This window comes from Plecotus auritus (genome assembly GCF_963455305.1).
Source record: "Plecotus auritus genome assembly, chromosome: 11".
Lineage (NCBI taxonomy): Eukaryota > Metazoa > Chordata > Mammalia > Chiroptera > Vespertilionidae > Plecotus > Plecotus auritus.
In genome coordinates, this window is record NC_137777.1 from 47,719,067 (window position 1) to 47,734,559 (window position 15,493).

At 39.5% G+C, this 15,493-nt stretch overlaps 1 protein-coding gene across 4 annotated transcripts in view; it reads left to right on the top strand.

Annotated features, from left to right (window-relative positions):
* NSMCE2 (NSE2 (MMS21) homolog, SMC5-SMC6 complex SUMO ligase) overlaps positions 1–15,493 on the top strand; it is a 228,045-nt gene that overhangs the window by 82,416 nt on the left and 130,136 nt on the right. For all 4 annotated transcript variants that reach the window (XM_080646211.1, XM_080646208.1, XM_080646210.1 and 1 more), the window contains exon 4: positions 842–995. In XM_080646211.1, coding sequence (XP_080502337.1) covers positions 842–995 — 154 coding nt within the window. The remainder of the gene's footprint in view (positions 1–841; positions 996–15,493) is intronic.

Genomic DNA, 15,493 nt, shown 5'->3' on the forward strand with positions numbered 1-15,493 from the left:
TACTACTCAACCATAAGAAAAGATGAAATACTGCCATTTGCAACAACCTGGATGGATCTTGAGGGTATCATGCTAAGCAAAATAAATCAGAAAAGGACAAGAACCACATGACTTCACTTATGTGTGATATAAAACAGAAAGCAACAGCCCTAGCTGGTGTGGCTCAGTGGATAGAGTGTGGTCCTGCAGCCTGAAGGGTTCCAGTTTCAATTGTGGTTAAGGGCACGAATCTTGGGTGCAGGCTTGATCCCCAGCCCTAGTTCGGGCTCCTGTGGGGGGCAACCAATCAATGTGTCTCTCACATCAATGTTTCTCTCTCTCCCCCTCCCTTTCACTCTCTCTAAAAGCCAATGGAAAAATATCCTTTGGTGAGGATTAACAAAATACAAAAACAAAATAGAAAGCAACAAATGAACAAACAAACAAATAAAAACACATTGATACAGGTAACAGTAAAGTGCTTATCCAGGGGAGAAGTTGAAAGGGTAAAGTGGGTGATGGAAGGAGACTGAACTTTGGGTGATATATTACAGAATTGTACACTTGAAACATATATAATCTTTTTAACTAATTAACATTAACTAATGTCACCCCAATAAATTTAGCAAAAAAAAAAAAAAAAAAAAAAAAAAAAGAAGAAGAAGAAAGCGATGAGTAGGTGGGATGAATGATTCCCTCCATTTTCCCCAGCAATCTGTCCTGGAACATATTGGTTCTCTAGTGAGGGGATTCTGTTTTCTACCTCATTATATTTTCATTTGAATGAGATGAAGTAAAAATAATGTTACAAAACTGTGTTATTGATAACATTTAACTAAGATAATTTTATTGTCTTTGTCAGGTAAAAGAAGAACGTCCAGAAAATATACCAGATCTAAAGTTATTAGTGGAGAAGAAATTTTTGGCTTTACAGAATAAGAATTCTGACGCAGACTTTCAAAACAATGAAAAATATGTGCAGTTTAAGCAACAGCTGAGAGAACTGAAGAAGCAATGTAAGTCAGCATGCTTTGCTTTGCTTTGGCTTTTTGAAATTAGGGAACCGACTTGATGGACAGTCCCAGAAAGCTGATTTTATGAAGTTTGCTTATCTGCTTGGCTTGATCCTCTTCCTAAATGGCTTTTTATTGTTGTTGCAATTCTATGTTTTGTCTAACTTTTGGTTCAAATCAGCCTGTCCGTTTCTGAAAGCCAACAGTTTCCACAAAGTGCTAAGAAAATTCCCCACCAGCTACAGAAATTTACACTGTGTTGTCCCCCTGCTGGGGAGGGGAATAGGGAGGAAAAATAAAACTGAAAATTATTTTATTAAAATAACAAGGGTGTTTTTCAAATTTTAAACTGCTGTGCCAAACTTTAAAATAAGTATACTTGATTCTAGTTTTGTTGCTTTGGAATAGTAGAGACAATATTTATTCAGACTATTTTTTTTCTTCTCATATATGGACCAAAATTCTCTTGATCCCTTCTATCTTTGTGGTAGTATAAATTCCATATGATTTTGAAATTTATTGCCTTCCTAATCAACTTCATTATACTCAGGTTTTTTAATTAACATAATTTTGATTTTAAAATGAGAATGGGGAAAATGATTTATCACATAAGAAAAGTTTTGTAGACAGTATTTGCCAGATAGCAATATATCTTTTCTACTCAGTGAAGTACACATATCCTTGTTTTCTTTTTTCCTCATGAAATTCACATACCAATTTTACTTAATTTGATTGTTTTTACCTTAGTATCAGTTGTCTTTTTTTATTTTTGGCTTGAGGCACTTTTATTGCTTAAAGAATTGAAGAGTGGAGCAAGTCACTTTTTTAAAAACTTAAGTTTCACATTGCCTTCATTTGCATACACTTGGAACAAGAGGAATGTTGTATGATATGCCATACCAATTTATGACTTTATTTGTACTAAGTATAGGGATTCGTATTTTGAAATAGGCTTTCTTTTAAATATAAGCATTTTCTTTAAGTTGATGCTGAGATCTCAAAAACTAACTGAGGAAGCTGGTTTACTTTTGTCTATTTTACAGATTAAGTTTCACAATTTGGAATGTTTTGCAATCATGGTGAGACTTTTGCTTTTACTGTAGATTTAAACAGTAAGCATTTCCCCACATTTTAAGGCTATTATCTGTTCTTCATTGAGCATCACAGCTACCAAAATCTTCCTAATATAATCTGCACTGTTGCCCAAATGAGTGGTAATCCCCTAAACAGGTAATAATTTGCTAGTGGCTTTCTGACCTTAAAGATGCTAGTGAATTTCAGTTTTGGTGTTGTTCAAAATAGCCAAACGTGTTTTATTTTACTAGTTGGAGCCAAAATCACAAATTATGACAGATTTAGTATCTGATTATAATTCCTTTTTTTTTTTTTTTTTTGGTATTTTATAATGCAGGTTGAAGATAAATATCCTAAAATATAAATTTCTTTTTTGTTATTTAAAAAGTTATTATTCCATAAGAGATTTTTAGAGTCATATACTTGTGGGGAAACACTTTCTACCTAATGTATAACTCAACAAAATTATTAATGTTGGAAATCATAGTTATTGTTTAAATCTCTCTAAAATTAGGGTTGGGGGTTGGGGGGTGGACAGAATTCCCCAGGCCAGCAGTACACATCATTTGGATAGACAGCTCAGCCTTATGACAAAGTTAATTTATATCAAAATAAATGCTTCCTTATATAAGGTTTCCTCATATGGTAACACTGGAAATAAGACCACTTTCCCTCTTATTTCTCCTAAAATATTCTTTAAAAAAATTTAAATCTCAAATAACAGAACAAACCAAATGTTAATCCTCTCTTAAAGATGTTGCAAATATAATCGACAGTGCATTATCATTGCCACTGCCATAAACTGGCATCAGGTCTGATGAATTTTCTTTCTTTAGATTCAGGCTGCCCTGAGGGCTCCCACAGTTTTTTTCGGGGCCAAGTCAAAAGGTCTGTGATTTATAAAGGAGCCAGTGAAATCTGTTTGTTTTGAGCTCTGTTCTCCTGGAGGCAAGGAATCACAATACTTTTTTTTTAAGATGCAAGCTAAGGAGGAATCCTTGCATCACGTTGGCTGTTTTGGCGAAGTAAAGGCTGAGGTGTGTTTGTGAGCTGCACGTTTCTGAAGGGTCCTTTCATGAAGATAGCCACCTTGTCTTCACCGGCTTTATTATCCAAGAACATAAACTGCATGGGATTAAATTTTACCAAATCAGAATCTAATCAAAGAAATGCCAGGAAGCTCTTAGGTGGGGAGAAGTCAGGATGAAGACTGAAATCAGGTGGTCTGTCTGGTGGGTGGAAGTGCCGTGGGAATGAGTCATCCAGCTGTAGTCAGCATTTAGTTCTCAAACTGTCTGCTCTCAAGATCCCTTTACATTCTTAAAATTACTGAGGGCCCCAGAGAGCTTTGGTTCACATGGGTTATAGCTACTGATATTCATCATGTTAGAAATCAAAACTGAGGAATTAAAAATATAATAATCCATTTAAAATCAATAAACCCATTACATGTTAACATAAACAGCATTATGAGTATCTGAAATATAATAATACCATAAAGAATTAGTGAGAAGAGTGACATTGTTTTACATTTTGGCAAATCTCTTCAATTTCTGGATTAATAGGAGGCAGCTGGACCCTCGTACTTGCTTCTGTGTTCGCTCTCTTGTCATTGATAACACGAAGAAAATCCGGCCTCACAGTCACACATAGGGAGTTGGACTTGGTGGCTGGATCTTGTAGACCACCAGAAATTCTCACTTTGAAAATCCCAGAGCCAGGCCCAAGGCCCATGAACTGCGGCCTGTGGGCCGAATCCAGCCTGCCTCCTGCGTTTCTGTGGCCTGAAAGCTAAGGATGGCTTTTTAATTTTTAATTGGGGGTGAGGGGTGGGGATCAAGAGAAGAATCCTTTCTTTGTGATATGTGAAAATGGTATGGACATTCAGACTTTAGTGTCCACAAGTTAAGTTTTGTTGGAATATAGATACATTTACTTACAGATCGTCTGTGGGTGCCTTACACTGCAATGCAGAGGTGCGTGGTGTGTCAGAGACCATCTGACCCACAAAGCTCATATTTGTTATATGGCCCCTTTCAGAAAAGTTTCCTAACCCCTGGTCCAAGCCATAATCAGAAACAACGGCAGCTTTTTGTTTCAGGAATGTTTTTTTAATCTTGAGTGTTTTCCATAAATACCATACATTTGTCTCAGTCACTCAGAACACTTTGAGTTGATGTTCTGAGATAAATAAAAGGCAGAGTCCTGGTGCTGGGAGAAGCCAATAGATACACATGTGAAATAATGTGAGAACCATTAATGGCAATTATCAAATTAAAAGCAAAGAAAGAATGTCAAAAACAAATGTCGTACAATGTGGGACCTAAATGAAGAGAGTCAGGGTAGGAATGCAGGTTTTAGCTGGGTGGCTTCTCTTGCCAGTCAGTTGATAGGGGCTGCCTGGAGCTGTATTTTCAAGAAGATTCTGAGGCTGCGTTCAGACCCAGCAGGAAAGCGTGTGTGAAGGATGATGGTGGGAAGGAGGCAGTACAGATACCTAGTACTTACCATCCCTAGAATGCAACTGTAACAGATACACTCTACTCCTTTGAAGATACGATTACTTTAAAGGTAACATCCTTCATTAGCACACGGTATTTTTTTAATAGTTACTTATGTCTTATGGGTATTACCAGGCATTAGAGCCAACCTCTTTGGACAAATCATTTTATCCTTGGGTACCAAGTGTCCTGTATATTAGAGAGATTATGTCTGCCCTATTTACTTCTCAGGATTATTACTGAGATCTAATGAGATAGTGGATCTTGACAGCCTCTAAAGGCTTAACTTTAGATTTAAATTATTGAGAAAGAGTTAGAACAGCGTAGTGGAAAGAATATGAGCTTAGCAGCCGGAAGACCTTGGTTTGAGTCACTTAATATGTAGCCTGGTCTTCCTACCGATGTCACCCATTTTTCTGAGTTCTAATTCTTTGAGTCATACAGAGCAAGATTGGCTGAAGATAATTTGTATACTTCTAGACAAGATGACTATGAAGGTGGTGGTGATGATAACTCTGTTAGGGAACAATTTCGCAGAAAAGAATTCCATTTTCCTAAATGATAATCATGTTCTTACTAACCCAAGTTGTGAAATAAACAGTATGATTTGGTTTAAGGCTTTAAGATGTAGCCAGACTTTTTTGGATGAAATTATTTTAATTTATCTAAACAATATGTTCAGGTAATGTTCTCTCTTCCTTGCCTTTTTCACTTACACTGTCTCCACTATTGCAACCTATGATTTCCTGCAATTTTAACATCAGGAGAACTTAATTAGAATGTGCCTACACCTCTGTATAGATTTCTCAAGTCATTAAGCAATCTTTCTGGCGTCCTTTATTCATTTCCCTGTTATATGATTAGCAGGCATATAAATTTTAGTACAGGTCAGCAAGGCAGAAGTTAAGGGCATCAGACAAGAATTGGTACTTAGAAATCTTCAAAATATAAGGGCTTCACTTTGTGGTCAAAAATAGAATTGACTGTGAATCTGAGATCTTTAGTATTAAAATAACCTTTTATAAAATGTCATGTTGTTGCTACTTATAAAGGTTAAGAGTAAAGAAAAACGTCTTTTGTTAATGCAAATTTGCTAATTTGAATTTAACCATATACATGTTTAGGTCATATGTGAGAAATGCAGAAAATAAGATATGGAGATACTTGATTCCATGAGTGAATCTTAGAATCGTAGAAATCTATTTCAGTGACAATAACATATATAGTGTATATAAGTGTGTGTGTGTGTGTGTGTATATATATATATATATATATAAGTATATAAGTATGTATATAAATATATAAGTATGTGTATGTGTATATATATACGTATATATATATATATATATATATAAATTTATACTCTAATCTTTTAATTATATGGACTCACAAATAAACTGTGTACCTTCCCCTTTAAGCATGCTCAATCTAGATCTCAAAACTGATAAGATAGGGTGTGGCCATTCACTTCCCTCAAGGATCCCATTAATAGGGAGTTCCTTGGGAACATGAAATGCCTTCACTTTGCTGTTCCTCATGGGGTGCTTTCCCTTTCCTTCAGCATCTATTCAAAACCACAGGTAGTTCCTCGAGGGCTGGGGCTTTTATGTTTTGCTTACTGTTGTGTTCCTTGAACTTCAGCATGACATCTAGACATTAAGCAATCATTAGCATCTATAGCCCAGGTCCTTGATGGTCACAAGAATTTTCAGAAGACCAGAGACTTGAGATCTCATGCCCTGCCTAAAGGAGACACTGCCACTGTGCCTGTCTGTTGTTGCTGTGAGTGAGTGTGGATCTGGCATGGCCAGATCTTCAGGTTCTTTTGGAAAACCCAGAAATCTAGCTGATTGCTTAGCAGATTTTCAAAACATTGTGCAAACAAAACAATCAGTTTGTGACCTTTGATTTAATCCTCTCATAATTTAGTGCCTTGTTGTACACTTAACGAGGGACATTAGCATTAATTTGGCCAATTAACAGTAGATTATAATTTCTTCAGAGAAAGGGATGGTTTTGCTTTCAAGATACTTCAAAGTAAGGCCATAATGTGCATTCTATGTTATTGGGAATGTAGAGTGGAAGCCTCATGGGTTCTGTGGAAAAGTAGATGGAGGTTTTGTGAGGAGCCATGTGTGGGAGCCCCTAACCCAGATGCTGATGGACACTGGGGAAGATTATAGAGAAGATTCGCACCTTTGAAGATTGGGATGGTGTGTGTGAGTTTTGAGACCTGGAAGAAAAGAGATGAAGACACAAAGGTAGTGCTAAAAGTGAAAATGTTTGGCTGTGCCTAGAAATACGTTGAGTGTATTTAAACTGGGCGAAGTGTTGACCAACCTGACTTAATCCTGATATATCCTCCCACCTCTAAATATCTCTTTGTCCTAAGGTGTTGCTGTCCATCCAGACACTGTATTGCTGGTTGGCAATTAACCAAAACTCAAGATCCTTTAAGGCAGGAATATAGTTCTTACTCATCTCTGTATTCCTTTTGTTCCTCACATAACCAGAGTTCAGATAGTATTTACAGAACAGAATTATTAACTAGAATAAGAGGGTCATAACCTAGGTAAGGCAATCTGGTGCTAAAACTCCTTTTCCCTTCAGTAATTTATCATTAGTAAAGAAGAGAATAAGAAGAGGAATAGGATTGGGATCTGAAAACAATCCTTTAAATTGCTCAAAAAAATCAACATAATGATTTTGTGAACATAGTCCTTTACAGTGATGTGTTGGTGCATATGTATGGTGCATATAGCAATAGACAGTTTTTTTAATAACAGTAGCATTATGCTCAGGAATTGAGGATGGCTCACTTCAAATGTGACTGCTTAGAAGAATATTTAACAAAATTTATGAAAAATTAAGTTTTCTGGCTCTTCTATAGACAGCTTTATCATCTCTGTGGCCCTCAGTTGGTCTTCATCTTATTCCTTGATATTGGTGAAGCCATCACCATTTACTTGCTCAATGACCATAATTATTGGGAAATGCTAAAAACCATACATTTCACAACAGAGATTGACCTTTCAGGTTGGATTGCATCCCTGGCCTGAAGACTTAACGCTCATTGAGTGAAATTCTGTCCTATGCAAATTTTTTATTCCTTGTATATTTGCTTCTATCCCTCTTCCTCTTCTCCGAGTCAACCTCTGACTGACGCTTTTCTGTGTCTCTTTCCTCCTTTCTGCTTTCTTGGTGTTTCTTACCCCCTACAGTTTCTCTTTCCCAGATGTCTTTATTTACATCAGTGAAGCCAAATGGTACCCTTCCCACCTTAATGATGAAGCTGCTTCAGAGAAGTGCAGTGATATTTCCAAGGTTATGAAGCTAGTTAATCATGGAACCAGCAGACAGGAAGTACCAGAGATAGAGGCGGGCATCAGGGAGGATTGTGACTATCCTCCTCCTGTTTTATTTTATTTAATTTCCAGAAATGTTTATATTTTAAAGCAGATTGTGGCCCCAAATAAATAACTGAAAAAGTGAAGAAAAATAGATTAATGCAAAATAGATTGATTCTGTCATATTGGAATTTTAGTCAAGGACTTAAACTATCAGGGAGCTCCTTCGTGGTGAGAAATTAGCTCTTCTATAGGCCCTTTATAATGAGCAATAAAGATGTCAATCTACTCAGCCTTCACCTTTGATTTGCCCTAGTCCTTTTGGAAATTAGTAATAATAAAAGTAATAGCCAGGCTTTGTATGGTGCCTAGTCCACATGGTACTTAATGAGTGCTTGTTGAATTGATGAGTAACTACAGGCAGCATTGATTTGAGTGCCTACCTGTGCACAGCATCTGGAGCTTACATTCTTTATATTCGTTATTGTTGATTTCTCACAACCCTACAAGGTAACTATGCCCATTTTAAAGATTAGAAAATATGCAAAGAGAAGTAATATAACTTCCCTGAGACTATAAGTGCTGAAATTCAGAGCTCATATTGTTTCTCCTATATATTATACCAGCTCTTGAAAACACTCCCATTTGGTCCTCCTTTCTCTCAATTCAGGTGTTTCTTTCATCTCTTGAAAAATTGATTTGTCATAGGGCTCTTGAGTAGAGAACAATTTGTTTGGGCCTCCATGGGTCTGCATTGATGTACTCCAGTGACAATGAGAGACTTGCTTGCTGGGTCACTTCCATTCAGAGGTCAGGGGTAGGAATCATATCAGACATTATGTAGTAGTTTATTACTGTGTGCCCCACCTAGCCTTCGAAATGAGGTAAGGATGTATGATAATCAGCTGGAGGACTTGTTAAAATGTAATTTTAGAAGACCAGAGACTTGAGATCTCATGCCCTGCCTAAAGGAGACACTGCCACTGTGCCTGTCTGTTGTTGCTGTGAGTGAGTGTGGATCTGGCATGGCCAGATCTTCAGGTTCTTTTGGAAAACCCAGAAATCTAGCTGATTGCTTAGCAGATTTTCAAAACACTGTGCAAACAAAACAATCAGTTGTTTTATAGGTAAAGACATGAGACTCATAAAAGGTAAGTGATTTGCTCAAGGTCACAGAGGAAGTTGAGAGAGACTTAAAACTGGGCCCTCCTTTTCCAGATCCCATGGTTTTGGCATTACCAAAAAAACCAATAAGTAGTACCTAAGAATGCTACTTCCGGTGTGAATAGTTGCTATGCTGTGCGAGAGAGGAGTGGGATATTTATTGCACTACAAGCTTAGAACAAATTCCATGAAATTTATTTCAAATGTAACAACAATAACCCCATACACTTACACCATCTCTCTTAATCTTTGTGACATCATTGTGCAGGAGAGAAATGCATGAAAAATGCAGGTTCTGTTTTTAGCAGACTGGGTCCTGGAGGTGACATATTGCCCTGTGTCTCATAGTCAGGAGATCACAAGGATAACAAATACGTTCCCAAGGAAAGGGGAAGCTTTAGAATGAGAGATGGCTATAATTAAAAGTTATTAGGAAAGAAAGGTTCAGTTATCAAGGGAGAAATGAGTCAGCAGCAAGTTTAAACACAAACTGTGAGCTGTGGATGTCTTGTGGTGGCTTATTTTGAGAGAGTGTGATGCCATCGGTCCTCAGAAAGCAACCTGAACTTGGAATAGGGAGGCTGAATCATAAGTGTCCTGGGATGATATACATCATACTTCAGAAAATAAATATCTTGTCAAGTTACTCATTTCTGATCTTGGAAGGATTTAAGTTTCATAATTGTTAGATGTATATAATGGGTATCCCTTTGTAGTTGATACCTCCCCCCATTTCCAGCCTCTGGCAACCAGTGTTTTGTTTTTGTCTCTATCATTGTAACTTTTCCAAAATGTGACATACATGGAATCATACAGTAGACAGACTTTGAAGTGGCTTCTTTCACTGAGCGGAATGCATTTGAGATTCATCCATAGTGTTGCTACTATCATCAGCTTGTTGCATTGTGTTTCTGAGTAGTATCTCATCCTGTGGATGTACCATAGCTGATTTATCTAGTCAGTAGTTGAAGGACATTTCAGTTGTTTCCAGCTTGGGTGCATGATGAATAGAGCTATTATAAAACAATCATGGTTTTTACATGAATACGAGAGGCCCAGTGCATGAAAATTCATGCATTGGGGGAGGGGGGGTCCCTCAGCCCGGCCTGCCCCCTCTCACAGTCCAGGAGCCCCCAGGGGCGGGAGGCGACTCAGCATTCAGGAAGGCAATGCCCCATCACACCTCTGCTGCTGCCACTGCCGGCAGCACAAGCCTCAGCCGGCCCTGGTTACCTGAGCCTTGGGCGGTCCTGGGCGCCTGGGCAGCCACCATCCGAGGCTTGCCTGCTCCTTGGGCCAGCCCTGGGCGGCTGGGGGGCTGAGGGGGCTGGGGGACTCCGGAGGCAGGTGGCGAAGTGGCCATGTGCCTGCTGCCCCGGCGGGGCTGAGGGAACTGGGTGCCGCCATCTTGTGGCTGTGGGCGCCACCATATTTGTGGGTGGGGCAGTCAATTAGCATATTCCCTCCTTACTGGCTGTGGGTGCCGCCATCTTTGAGGGCAGGACAGTCAATTAGCATATTCCCTCCTTATTGGCTGTGGGTGCCGCCATCTTTGAGGGCAGGACAGTCAATTAGCATATTCCCTCCTTATTGGCTGTGGGCACCGCCATCTGTGTGATGGCATGAGGGTCAATTAGCATATTCCCTCTTTATTAGATAGGATAAGTTTTAATTTCTCTTGGATAAGTATCCAGGCATGGAAAGGATTGCCGGCTCGCGTGGTGAGTATATGTTTAACTGTAGGAACTGACAGCTGTTTCCCAGTGTGGTGTACCATTCTGCATTCCCTCACCAGCATTTGGGTATTTTGGGTTCGTTTTTTTCATTTTAGCCTTTCTAATAAGTATGCAATGGTATCTCATTGTGGATTTCATTTACATTTTCTCGATGACCAGTGAAGCATGAAGTTCCTATTTTATATTTAAAATTTTCATATAATGTTCATGTTTTCCTGTTTGTGCATCTTCTACACATATAATTTAATTCATTCAAGAAACGCTTACGAGGATCTGCAACAGTGGTTCTCAAAGTGTGGTTCCCGCCAGCAGCAGAAGCACCACCTGGAAACATATTGAAGATCAGGTTTTCTGGGGCCACCCCAGACCTTCTGAGTCTGAAACCATGGGGGTCGGGCTGAATTTTAACAAGTCCTCCAGCTGATTATCATACATCAGAGTTTGAGAGCCATCGGTTTACAGTTGTGGCGCTCACCCATCACTTGATACCTAGTGAACTATCACTTGATATCACTGTGAATCTTAAAAACAAAAATGAGAGTTCCATCCTCACCTCCAGAGATTCAGATTTTGTTGGTGTCTGGTGGGGCTCTAGGCATTCTTTAAGTTCCTTGGGTCATGTTTATATACAGTCAGGGTTGAAAATAACCTATTAAGGGTTATTTAGCTAAGTATTCTAGAGGCTACAAGTCTGACTTCTCATTCCAGGTCTCATGCGGTTTGTTCTCTAACTAGAGGCCCGTTGCACAAAGATTCGTGCAACAGGCCTTCCTTCACCTGGCTGCCGGCACTGGTTTTTCTCCGGCACCTGGGACCCAGGCCTTCGCTCCGGCCAGAGCCTTCAGTCTTCGCTCCAGCTGGAGTGCCACTCCTGTAGCTCTCTCTGCCCCTCCCCCTCCCCCTCATAGCAGGCGTCCTGCCTCCCCCGGCTGCTCCGCACCTGCATGCGTGCTGCCCAGAGGCCCGGAGCAGCTGGGGTTGGGGCCGCCACCATCTTTGTCGGGTTAATTTGCATACTCACTCCTGATTCACTGTTGGGCGTCACGAAGTGACAGTCAATTTGCATATTTCTCTTTTATTAGTGTAGATAAGGAACATTCATTCATACATAGCATGGAGAGGCACTCATGAGTCACTTGGCAATTACCTAAAGAATTAAGTTGTACTCGGTGTCCTGGGTTTCAGTACAGGGTGGAGCAAAAGTAGGTTTACAGTTGTGAGGACACAGAACACAAAGTTTATTCTTATATTATTACTTATTAATTAATGTATTATTTTCCATGTGAACAACTATATAGCTACTTTTGTCCCACCCTGTATAAATGAACTCTAACCTCTTTTTTATACTTCATGTTGTACTTAGCATTCATTCACTCATTCATTCAACAAGTGTTTATTGAGTATGCTGGGAATACCAGTGTGAACAGAACAACAAGTGCCTATTCATATGCATAATTGATAGCCTTAATAATGATCATAGATAGTTGTGTGTTTCTTATACTCAAGTACTGTCCTTCAGAGTTATTCACCTTGTATTTGTTAAAATTTATATTAGTCATGAAATCCTATTTTGTAAACTCATTTATTTAATCACCTTAGCTTTGTTGGTAACAGTGTTAAGGATGGAGACTGTCCAGGCCTAGAAAGATCCTAGAATTTGGAATCAGAAAATAGAAATTCAGATTCTGGCTCAACCATGGAATAGTTTGTGTGTTTGTATTTTTTTTTTTTAATCAAATCAGTGGAATTTTACTTTTCTGTAAAGTATGTGTAAAATTAATAATAATTAATAATACCTAATCCACAGAGTTATATAGGATTAAATCAGATATTTAAAAATGTAAAGTGAAAGTATGTTATAAACTTAGTATACTCCCCAAATATTAGTTACTTACTATCTTTTTGCTTGCTTAAAGGCATTTCCTTTCATCGTTTTTACTTCAAGGAATATACATGGTATGAGTTATTAATAGTTTGCATTAGTTCTTTACTTAAAGGAAACCAGCTCAGAGTGTTTTAGCTATTTTGTTTTAAAGCATTAAGACATTTTGGTGAAGGGTAAAATATTGCTAGACTTTCAAGTGGGTAAGAAATGTTCTATTGTGGACAAGGGTGTGAACAAATGTTGATAAGGTAACAAATCAGTTTTCAGTACAGTATTGGTTTTGGCAACCTTTTCCTGATAGGGAAGTAGAAAGAACAGTACTGTTCACATCATGATCCGGCCTGTGTCTGGTGAAATGTATTTCTTATGAGCAAATATAATAGCCGATGTAATGGAGCTGCAGCTATCACTGAGTGCTCTACGGGCCTCTAATATGCTGGAGGTTTTCTAATGGCTATGCTCTGGATTTAATTGGAGAGCATCTGCTGTGCTGTTTGAGCCCGGTTATTTAAGTTAGCTTTTTTTCTAATCAGCTGATGACATATTTAAAAGGTATTTTGTAGTGAACAGGCACCTCCTATATGCAGAGCACTGTGCTAGGCACAAGGAACATAGGCAATTAGTTAATGTCTTGGGTGTGAGAGAAAGAGGACACTGGTCACTTGAGATCGCAAGCTCTTAGAACTTGATGTGCAAAATTTGGGGAAGAAATGAGAGTAGGGGACGGTGGTGAAAGGTGTTGGGTAGCATTTTCTAAAATAAATGGTCAGCTTATTAAAAATAATAAAAAAATGCAGTTTTCGGAGTTAGATAAATTAATCCATTATCTTTATGATGGGATTTCTTCGTCTGCATTATGTATTTGCATTTGGTTAGAATGTCAGTTCAGTGAGAGCAGGTACTTGTCTGCCTTGATTGCTACCCTCTGTGGTGCCTAGAACAGCACCTGGCATGGATCCAGGGCTTCCTATATATTTGGGGAATGAATGGAAGACTACCAAAGGGGGTTAAAGCCTAGTTCAAGGAACTTTGTCCCCCATGGGACAAATATTTCATGGCAGGTACTTGGACACACACACCTCCTGCGAATGAGAGGATGGGGTGAGGCATTGGGTCCCTTTCTCCAAGGTCGCCTGGGCAGACTTGGGCATCAGTTGTGCTCTGAGTACCAGTGCGGTTGCCAATTGGCTGGAGGTGTTCCCAGACCTTGCCCAGTTTGACCATTGGGTGCTTACTGGTGGAAAGTACTTCTTTTTCGTTTCCCTAGGCCACTGGTCGGCAAACTCATTAGTCAACAGAGCCAAATATCAACAGTACAACGATGGAAATTTCTTTTGAGAGCCGAAAACCGACTTCTGCGCATGGGCCACGAAGTTTCAATCGCACTGTACGTGCGCACCCCCACGTGGTATTTTGTGGAAGAGCCACACTCAAGGGGCCAAAGAGCCGCATGTGGCTCGCGAGCCGCAGTTTGCTGACCACTGCCCTAGGGGGACACTATTTTTTTTAAACTTTATTTCAGTTATATAAAGCAAGAAATTTACAAGTCAGACTCCAGAACTTTTAGTTCCTGCCCCCAGTCATCAGCCTTAACAACCTCCACCTCTCCTGTTCTGTGGTAGCTTTGGTCCCCCGCCAAAGTTTAGGTTGACAATGCTTCTTACACTTGACAGGGTTAGAGTCAAGATAATATAGTTGTAGCTTATTTAGGTATATTTTCCTTCTCCATCAGAGCTTTCTTTTTACATTTATCAAAAGCAAAAAAATTATTCCTCCAAAGGGACAAGTAAGAATTTTCAGCCCGTTAACAAGATGTGCTGTCTAGTCCCATTCCTGAAAACCTCTACCAGTCCCTCCGCATCTCCTTTGCTGCTGCTGCTGCTCTATTTGTGATTTTACCCTCAGCCTCCACCAGTTCTGCCAGAGTGAGTGATTGATCATCCCAAAGTGCAGGTCTGGTCATGGTTGTCCCTCACGTGGCCCTTCCGAGGCCCTTCCAGCCCTCCTGGCATAGAGGCCATCTGGCACTGGCGTCTTTCTTCTCCTCTCCCCTTTCCTCTCCAGCCCTTTGATCAGACACTTGCAGTTCCCTGGAAGTATTGTGTTCTCTTTCACTTGCAGGCTGTCACACTTGCTGACCTACCTCTTCATGGAATGAATATTCTGCTTACCTCTCCCTCTCTTCACTTGGCTAGGCAAGTTCATCCTTTTGCCTTAACACCGATATCCCTGGCTTCCCCGAGTCTTCCCCAAGGTAGAGCAAGTGCACAGCCATAGTGTGGGGCCTTTTCAGAAGTCTGAATTTGGAGAGGCATATCTCATAGCATGTGAGATGTTCGGCTGCAAAAGAGGAATTGAGGCCACATTTGATGTAGTTTTGAAATATGATAGTTATTTGTTCAAATAGTATGTCAAATGGAACCAGTAATACTGATATATCCAATTATAATCTGACATTTGAACATGTGTTAATAAATAAAATATTCTGTGTCCACTGCTTTTGGTGACAGTACATGCCAGCACAGACATCCTCTCTGAAACATATTAACTTTCTCATCTGACTCATTGGACTTGAATACAGGTTTCCCATGACCCCACCTCTAAACATAGAAGTATGTTATTATGTTTTCAGAATTCCAAGCTCTGAGAAGTGGTGAGCTATTCTTGTTGCTGTAATGGCCATTGGTCTGCAGCTGCATTCTGGTAATTGCATGGGCTGGAGACTGGAGCATCATTTGGGGAGGAGATGAAGGAGGCCCTGAAGGAGGAGAGGGTTGGAAAGAAGCATGTTACA